Raw genomic sequence first — 10,005 nt, 5'->3', positions numbered from 1 at the left:
GCTAAATGGATGCCCAGAAGACGACCAGCATGGAGAGAAGGGTCTGGAAGCTTAAAGATCCTGCGAATGGACAGAGATTTAGAGATTTATTACGCGAAGTCATTGATGAAATAGAGGGGGATGTAGCTTCACATAATGTAGAAGACAACTGGACGTTTCTACGGGACAACCTGCTGAGGGCCACTGACGAGATCTGTGGATGATGCAAAGTCCCCTCTCGACCGAAAATAACGTGGTGGTGGAACAATGTTGTTGACAGAGCTATTAGACAAAAGAAACAGGCTTGGAAGGACTGGAAGAACGGTGGTAGCAGGGAATTGTATCAGACTGCCAGAAGGGAAGCTAGGCGGCAGGTTTATTTAGCCAGAGGGAAAGCAGATGAGAAAAAACTTGCCAATGTTCTGCACCGTGAGGACCAAGGACTTGAGGTATTTTGTGTTGCAAGACAGCGCGTGAGAGAGAATCGTGATGTCGTGGGAGAGAAATGTGTTTGCATGGATGATGGTACACATGCACTAAACGAGGCTGCAAAGAAAGAGGTATGGAGACGCCACTATGAAAGATTGCTCAATAAAGAGAATGAATGGGAGAAAGAGAGTTTGCCCAATGTCAACCCAACAGAGGGACCAGCTATCCAAGTTGACAGTACTATGGTATATAAAGCAATTAAGAGTATGAAAACAGGGAAGGACCCTGGCCCATCAAGAATCACTGCAGAGATGCTCAAAATATCTGGCAGTGCCAGCTACAGCCTAGTCACCCGTATAGTTAACCAGGTGATACACGAAGGAGTCATACCCAATGACTGGTGTAGCAGCACCATAGTAAACTGCTACAAAGGTAAAGGTGATGCTTTAGATACAAATAATTACAGAGGTATCAAGCTGTTAGATCAGGTAATGAAAGTCACGGAGAGGTTCATAGCCCAACTACTTAAGGAGCGAGTCAGTTTAGATTAGATGCAGTTTGGGTTCGTGCCTGGGAAAAGCACCACTGATGCTATATTTCTAGTAAGACAGCTTCAGGAGAAATACCTAGCCAAGGATAAACCTCTGTACCTGACTTTCATTGACATGGAGAAAGCCTTTGACAGGGTCCCCCGATCCCTCATCTGGTGGTCAATGAGGAAACTAGGGATAGAAGAATGGTTAATGAGAGCTGTGCGAGCCATGTACAGAGACGCTGTCAGTAAGGTGCGGGTTGGCAATGAGTACAGTAATGAATTCCGGATAGAGGTAGGGGTTCACCAAGGTTCTGTCCTCAGCCCCCTCCTATTTATCATTGTCCACCAGGCTATAACAGAGGAATTCAAGACAGGATGCCCCTGGGTGCTCCTCTATGTTGATGACCTTGCACTAATTGCTGAGTCACTATCAGAACTAGAGGAGAAGTTTCAGTTGTGGAAGCAAGGACTAGAACCGATGGGCCTTAGAGTCAACCCAGCTAAAACCAAAGTCCTAATAAGTAGGAAGGTAGAAAAAATACAAACCCCTTCAAGTAGATGGCCCTACTCGATCTGTAGAAAAGGCGTAGGTAGAAACTCTATAAGATGCATCCAGTGCAAGCTATGGACATATAAGAGGTGCAGCAATATCAAAGGAAGGTTAACTAGGAAGTTAGCTTTTGTATGTAGCAGATGTTCAGGAGCTATAAACACTGTAAATGTGTAGAAAACAATTTCTGCCACATTCCAGGGAGAAAAACTAGAAGTAGTTCATAGCTTCCGCTATCTAGGTGACCAAGTTAGTAGTGGTGGAGGGTGCGCTGAAAGTGTAGCTGCTAGAATAAGAATAGCCTGGGCAAAGTTCAGAGATCTCTTACTTCTGCTGGTGACAAAAGGTCTCTCTGTCAGAGTAAAAGGCAGACTGTATGATGCATGTGTACGAACAGCCATGTTACATGGCAGTGAAACATGGGCCGTGACTGCTGAAGACATGCGTAGGCTCGCAAGGAATAAAACTAGTATGCTCTGATGGATGTGTAATGTCAATGTGCTTACTAGGCAGAGTGTAAGTACCTTGAGAGAAAAGTTGAACCTAAGAAGCATCAGTTGTGGTGTGCAAGAGAGACGATTGCGCTGGTATGGTCATGTGGCAAGAATGTATGAGGATAGCTGTGTGAAAAAGTGCCATACCCTAGCAGTTGAGGGAACCTGTGGAACTGGTAGGCCCAGGAAGAACTGGGATGAGGTGGTGAGGCACGACCTTCGAACATTGGGCTTCACCGAGGCGATGACTTCTGACCAAGACCTTTAGAAATATACTGTACGTGAGAAGACCCAGCAACCCAAGTGAGACCTAAATCCAAGGCCTCTGCCAGGGGTGTAGCCAGCCCACTTCTGCATACCTTTCCTTCATTGGACACTAAACTCCACTTGCGAAGACCTGTTGAGGCAAGTGAAATCGAAATCGAACTAAATTCGACAACTGGCACCCATGCCAACGTCGTCTCCTTCATTGGACACGAAACTCGGCTTGCGAAGACCTGTTGGGGCAAGTGAAAGCAAAATCATGATGGCACCTGTGCTCAGCATCGCCTTGCTGGCACTTGTGCCGGTGGCACGTATAAAGACATTCGAGCGAGATTGTTGCCAGTGCCCCTGGACTGGCTCTTGTGCAGGTGGCACGTAAAAATACACCATTTTGAGCGTGGCCGTTGCCAGTACTGCCTGACCGGCCTTCGTGCTGGTGGCACGTAAAAGCACCTACTACACTCTCGCAGTGGTTGGCGTTAGGAAGGGCATCCAACTGTAGAAACTCTGCCAAATCAGATTGGAGCCTGGTGTAGCGATCTGGTTCACCAGTCCTCAGTCAAATCGTCCAACCCATGCTAGCATGGAAAGCGGACTTTAAACAATGATAATGATGATGATGATATATATATACATATATACATATATACATATATAAAGATATATATATATATAAAGATATATAGCTACATATATAAATATACATAGATACAGATATAAATTATATAGATACATATATAGATATATATATAAATATATATAGATACATATATAAATATCCATAGATACATATGTATATATACATATATATTTACATACATACTTATACACACACACACACACATTTATGGAGCAAATTGTGCTGCAATCAACCAGGACAAATAATATACTGGATCTCTGCTTCACATAATGTGAAAGTGACACCGACACTGATCTTGGATCATAATATAATAGATCTCTCTATGTATGAACCAAAAGCTCCTGCTGACACACAGCCTATACCCAAAATCTTTCCAAACTAATCTTTCATAAAGCAAATTGGAAGCCGAGTGTGAGAGAGATCTTCAAACTGAATTGGCCTAAATGTCTCTCTGTCCCATTGTGCAAGTCCAATGTACACAAAAACAGGATCCCTAGAGAAAGGAAGATTCTCATGAGGCGATGGATACAGATTACGAACCACCTGAGCAAGCATCCCAAAAGTGACGAGAAGTCTCGCCTGGAGAGACCACTATTGGAGATTGAGAAACATGTGCATCAGTCTCATGAAAAGGAGAGAGAAAACAAAGAAGCTTGGTTTATAGAAAATATCAAGTTGAATCCTAAAGCTTTAAGTTTGCCAAAGAAACAGCCTCAATACACCACAAGATAGGACCCCTCTTCCAAAAAGATGGCTCCCTCGCAGGAAACCCCCTGAGGGTGAGTGAAATACTGAACGAATAGTTCCAAAGTGTGTTCACTACACCGCTGGGACACAGGCACGTGAACAAACCAGCAGAATTCTTTGCAACATTACCTAAAACCAAAGTAAAAAAAAAAATTGAGTCCATAAACATTGGAGAAGAAGATGTAATAATGGCCATAGATGAAGTTGATACAAAATCAGATGCTGGCCCAGGTGGATTTCCAGCGGTCCTACTGAAATCACGCAAGTAAGAAAATACACACATGCGGATACACTACTCATAAAATAATAGTGATAGTAAATCTAAACAATGAACTCACGAGTTTTAGAAGTTCTTCAAAATCTCTGCTTAAATTTGATGGTGGATCCAATCCTTTTTGAATATGAACCAGAATAATTCTAGCTGTTTCATCGTCAATGTTTCGTAGTTCTGTTACCTGAAAATGTAAAACAGTTTTATGTCCATCATAAACGTTTACAAGCAAACTGATGATATTGAGTATAAGCATCATTATTGTCACAGATCTCCTATTCATACTGGCATGAATTAGCAGTCATCACAGTGTATCTTCTTGTCACCATAACCATGTTAAATGCATATATATGTGCACTCACACACAGTGTGTGTGTGTGTGGGGAGAGAGAGAGAGAGAGAGAGAGAGAGAGAGAGAGAGAGAGAGAGAGAGAGATTATCATATGAGGGCATGTAAATGTACAACTGCTACTGTTGAGTTTAAGAGCTCCATGTTGAATATCATCAATCAGACAGCTGCAGGTATCATGGGTTAGCTACAACTATACTTAGAAATATTCTTTATTTTGATATACAGAGCAAATGTAGAGGGAATTATGATGGACATAAGCTTATATCATTTGTTCATAAATATGAAGGGATGGAAAACAGAATGAAGCAATAGGGGGAATTGTTTCCCTTAAAACTGAAAAGATAGTGGTTTAGAGTCTGTGGTACAAACATTCAATCTGGAGAGGGTGGCACTTTCCAATTCGACAGAAACTTACTTGCTACTGATAGGACATCACTTGGTGAGGAGTCACAGATTCTGTTGTGTGGTTCACTGGGTTTGGCTGGTATACTTATAGCAGTTGTACAGTAAAAAATACTGACATAGTAGGTGCATATGTTTTGAATGACTAATGAAACAATCAATAGCATGTAGATATTGTTAGTAACTCCTGGAATAGGTCAGCTAGAGAGAATGCCTTCAACAATACAATGGGATCATTCAACTCTGCACAAATCACAGGTTTGGTCAGAATATATATCTTTTCATTAATACACTCTTCACTAAAAAAGCATAGGAAAGGATTCTTTAGACTATTTAAAGACTTCAGGCTCAGCACCACTATAGACAAAAATAATCACAGAGTAAACTTTCTTCACATTAACTTCAGTCATCATACTGGATTATATGAACTTTATCATATACCTAATGATAACATTAAAAATATTAATGTAGCATCCAAACAATCACCCTCTATAATATGGGGATTAGTTAGAAATAGTTCAAATTGAATATCTAGACTATCCACAACTGAAGAAATTTTTGGATCACATGCACCCTATTACAATACTTCTTTACCTAAGGCTGGTTACCGAGAGGAAATTAAATACATACATGACATTGATATACCCAACTCTGCCAATTCCACCACAAATAATACATGTTACTTATGAACAAAACATTACAATAAGCTAACTGAATCGGATTGACCATACATGACAAAAAGAATTAGTCAAGACACCAAACAACACACCAAAACTCCTACACACACAACACAATCATACTATAACTCACAACAATAAATTGTCCCAACCCCATAAAACACACCAGAATCAATAAGACAAACAACAAATATAAGAAACATGATGTCCTCTGCTATAACCCAAGGTTTACATCTTTCAACAAAGATTGCTAGGGAATTTCTTGCTATTTTAGATAAATGTTTCTCAAAATGAATAGACACCATACTAATTTTTAATAGGCACAATGTGAAGGTATCATATGCAAACTCCACTAACTTAAAACAACACCACTAGCATTAATAAAAAGGAAAATGAACCAAGTATTGAACAACCCACCCACAAGACCCTTAAGCCTTTGATAGGGAAACTACTTCAAGCACAACAAATAGGAAGCATAACAAATATAGTCAACAAAATGTCAAGTAAAACAATACCAAGCAGAATGAAAAGTACCTGCTGAGGGCACATCCGAAAAGAACAAAAATAGGGATATAGACAACACGGTGACATTGTTGGAAAATGAAATCAGCAGAGCCACAAATACAACTAAATCTAATAATTGCTCATGAAAAGAAAAACAAAATGCCCATTGATGAAACTCTGTATGAGTACCAATGTTGTATATAAGTGCACTGTACACAAAAGGGAGGGTCCTATATTTACATTGGTGCAACTTATTCTTTCAAGGACCAATATCAAAACTATGCCACATCTATGACAAATTTTGTGTGGCAACTAAAAAAGGATAAGATTAAATATGATGTAACTTAGTCCATAATAAGACATGCACAACCATACAATGTCCTTTCCAGGAGATGCAGACTGTGCTCTGAGGAGTTGCTGTCCATTTTGTGGCCAATGAAAAGCTCATTGATAGGATTTCTGAAAGATTATCAAGATGCTTGCATGGTATTAAATGCACTTTCACACAATAAAGTGGTCATGAATTAGAGTAAGCATTGACTAAATTAATAACCACACTTTATTTAAATGTATGGATGAATAACTGCAACCTCCTCACTCTTAAAAACACAATGTTACACAAGTTACCAACATCACTAGGATACCCCTTGACCATTGTATACAGCTTTAAGTGAGAAAAATACCAACGAGTCTCTCAATAAGTATCATGCAACAAGATCATCTTCCTCCACCCATACCCCTGGCCTCTCAAAGACTCTTTGTCTTGTAAAGTCCATTAGTGCAGGTGTCACTTAAAAAGCATCCAGTCCTCACTGTAAAGCAGTTGGCCTTTGGAAGGGCATCCAGCTGTAAAAACTACGCCAAAACTGAGAGTGGTTAGTGTTAGGAAGGGCATCCAGCCATAAAAACCATGCCAAAACAGACACAGAAGCATGGCCAGTGCCTGTCAAACTGTCCAACTCATGCCAGCATGGAAAGAGGACGTTAAGTTGTGTGCAAGTGTATGTGCGCCAAACCACACGTGTGTGCTTGTATGAGTGAGTGTACATATATCAGACCACATCTGTTGGCATTTATACATCCATATCTACTAACAGTTACATCTCATACTTTTCTCACTGTATTGAGTATTTGTTTCTTTTAGATCTGATATATGGTATGGATCTTCTATAAGTATGAAGCTGTATACCATAATTTGTCCCTTTATATCTACGAAGACAAAGACGAAATCTTGTGAAACACAGTTTATTTTAATGAGATACTTCGTGAAATCACCTGAAGAGATACATCTTCACTGACAGATACACCTAAACCAGATGTTCAGTATCCCACATGCAAGGGATTGATGCTATATGGGTTGAAATAATTGTAGTGATCAATAAAGATTCTCCCATCTTCTGTCTCTCTCATTAATCAAATACCCAACAAACACTGAACCAGTGAACGTGCTTTACTGGCAAACTACCAGGTGTATACCATATGATTTATTAATTATAAATAATATATATATACATATAGGTACATGTGTGTATATATGTTTGCGTGTGTGTGTGTGTGTATATGTATATTTATGTATGCATATGTATGCATATATATGCTTATATACTGATATGCATATTCTTTCTTTTATTCTTTTATGCAAAACACTGCAGTCATGCTGAAGCACTGCATGTGTAATCACCATTTACATGGCCACTCTAATGTGATTGACCTATGGCAAAGGAGAGGGTCTGACACTGCTGCCCTCTTGAATCTCATGCTCTGCTGTAGTTTTACCTGAGTCTTTAGCCAGCAGGAGCTCGAGTTGTTCTATTCCATGTAGATTCCTCAGATGTTTAACAACATACTAGACAGATGTGAGCCCTTAAATTCCAAGCTATTGCAGTATATGGTCATCATTCTAGACAGGATAGCTGAGACGTTTGGAAAAGTTGACTAATGTCCAGCATAGCTCTTGATGCCAAAGTTCAGTACCAACCCCTCCGGGATCTTCCGTACATGTAACACGTGTTTGTTCCAAGGAGTAGAGTAGTAGCTCTTTCAGTCTCTCTCAGCAGTTCAGCTGTTTCATTAATGTAATCGTCCTGGTGCAGCACCACTGAACTGCCTCAAGTTCCACTATTGATTTGATATTGCGGGGTGACCACAGCTGAGAGCAGTAGTCCAGACAGCTGAATACAAATATCCTCCATAGAACCAGCATAGGTTCATTCACCTGCTCAGTGCCACCACCTTGGTAATATGCACATGAAGGGAGGCACCATTCCTCATATCAATCTCCAGATCACGTACTATACTTGACACTGGGATTGCCACTCCTTTTCATCCAAGGTATCATTGTTGCAACTTGTGAGCACAAATTGGCTGGTAGCAGAGGGCTTGAAATTTACCTGTATTAAATTGCATGTTGTTTTCTTCAGCCCATTTATATATGGCATCTAGGTCTTTCTGTAGAAAGATTAGCATTTAGTATTGGAAAGTTCCTTGATTGCTTGCACTACTTTTGTCTTGTTGCCATAGCTAGCAGGTGTAGCAGCAGGGCTGTGGAGTCAGTGTCGGAGTCAAGGATCGAGACAATTTTTGTGCTTCAGGAGTCAGAGTCAAAGTCTGTGAAAATCGGCTAACTCCAACTCCTCAAAAATATTACACCGTTTATTTGATAAAAAATATATACTTTATTTAATTATGTTTTATAATAGAACATAATCAAATAAACTAAACAACAATAGAAGTGGCTGTAAATATATTCAAATTAAGAATTACTTATACCCTATAAATTACATTCAGAATTAATAATAACAAGATTGCGCAAATTTATCCTTGGAAAAACATGCAAATATAGTGGACTGCATCACAGTCAACTGTAATGAGTGTAATCTGCAATCAATTTGAGTGAGCCATGAATTGCATCAGTGGCAAACATCAACTTGGCTGAGGTAAATGGTTGCTTCTACACATATTGCATCATCTTTCAAATTGAAAGATGATACAATATGCGCACAAGCAACCTATGAAGTTTACATTTTAAGTTTGTTAAATGAAGTGTTTCAATCGAAAAGAACTAAATTAAGGGAAACTTTTATGCATGTATTCTTTCACATATATATAAAATGTTTCATAGGATTATGAAAATAAAATTGTAAAAAAGTAGCATTCAAGGTTTCTGCACAAATTGCTCAGCTATCGTTAAAAACATCTAGAAGATACTGAATAGTCATTTACAATGATAATTTGATTCCGTTTCTTTCATTTTGAGTTTCAAAATTTTGAAGAAAATCTTTTATTTTCAGTATAATTCTTTAATATCACTGTGGTTTCAATCCTAACTTTTTGTGATGATATATATTAATAAATATTACTGTAATTTAACAATGCTTACTGTTAAGCACTAATTGTAATTCATGCGGTCAGTGTTTTTGAGGTTTCATTTTTGTTTTTTGTTTTTTCAGAATTAAATATTGTTTATATTTCCATTGATGTTGCTGATATTTACAGTCCCAACAATATGGAGAGAAAAAAAAAACAAATAGCTAAATCTATTAAATCTAGTGTATTTGAACATAAATATTTTGTGTCAATGTATGGTTGATGGTGAAGATAGTGATAATAATACCGGAAAACTTTGTAACAGCAAAATAAGTGCTTATAATGGTTCTAATAAAAACGCTCCTTCAAGAGCAAGTAATTTGAAAAGGCATTTACAGCGCTTCCATCCAAAAGTCTTAGAAAAAATGAAAAGGATAAAACAAGTATAAAAGGTCCAACTGCACAAGAAGCTAAGCCAAGTACTTCAACATCAGTTAGTGGAATGTCAATTGCAAAGCAAATAAGTACTACAAGGTTCTGACAAAATAACGATAACAATGACTGCAGAAACATTTAGGAAGTATCTTATTGATTTAGTTGTACAAAATGCAGTGCCTCTAAGTTTATTTTCACAGCCAGCATTTCTTCAGTTCAATGGTGAAATGGCTAGAAAGTTTGATGTTTCATTAGACAAGCAAAGTATCAAAAAACTTCTTGTTAATGAAGCAACTGCAAAAAAAGAAGAATTGCAGAAAACTCTCCAGGGCCAGTACATGTTTTTAAAAATGGATGCAGCTACAAGGCACAGAGTGAATTATTTTGGAATAAATGTAAGATTTGTTAACAATGATGGTA

The 10,005-nt window shown here is 38.6% G+C and overlaps 1 protein-coding gene across 1 annotated transcript in view; it reads right to left on the bottom strand.

Moving 5' to 3' along the window:
• LOC106881660 (nuclear pore complex protein Nup205) overlaps window positions 1–10,005 on the bottom strand; it is a 348,272-nt gene that overhangs the window by 202,892 nt on the left and 135,375 nt on the right. Inside the window, exon 10 of the mRNA XM_089363638.1 lies at window positions 3,977–4,093. Coding sequence (XP_089219764.1) covers window positions 3,977–4,093 — 117 coding nt within the window. The remainder of the gene's footprint in view (window positions 1–3,976; window positions 4,094–10,005) is intronic.

The sequence above is a fragment of the Octopus bimaculoides genome, chromosome 15, assembly GCF_046866305.1.
Source record: "Octopus bimaculoides isolate indiv1 chromosome 15, ASM4686630v1, whole genome shotgun sequence".
In the NCBI taxonomy this organism is placed as follows: Eukaryota; Metazoa; Mollusca; class Cephalopoda; order Octopoda; family Octopodidae; genus Octopus; species Octopus bimaculoides.
The sequence above is the reverse complement of the archived record's forward strand: the minus strand, read 5'-3'. Positions and strand labels throughout refer to the sequence as shown.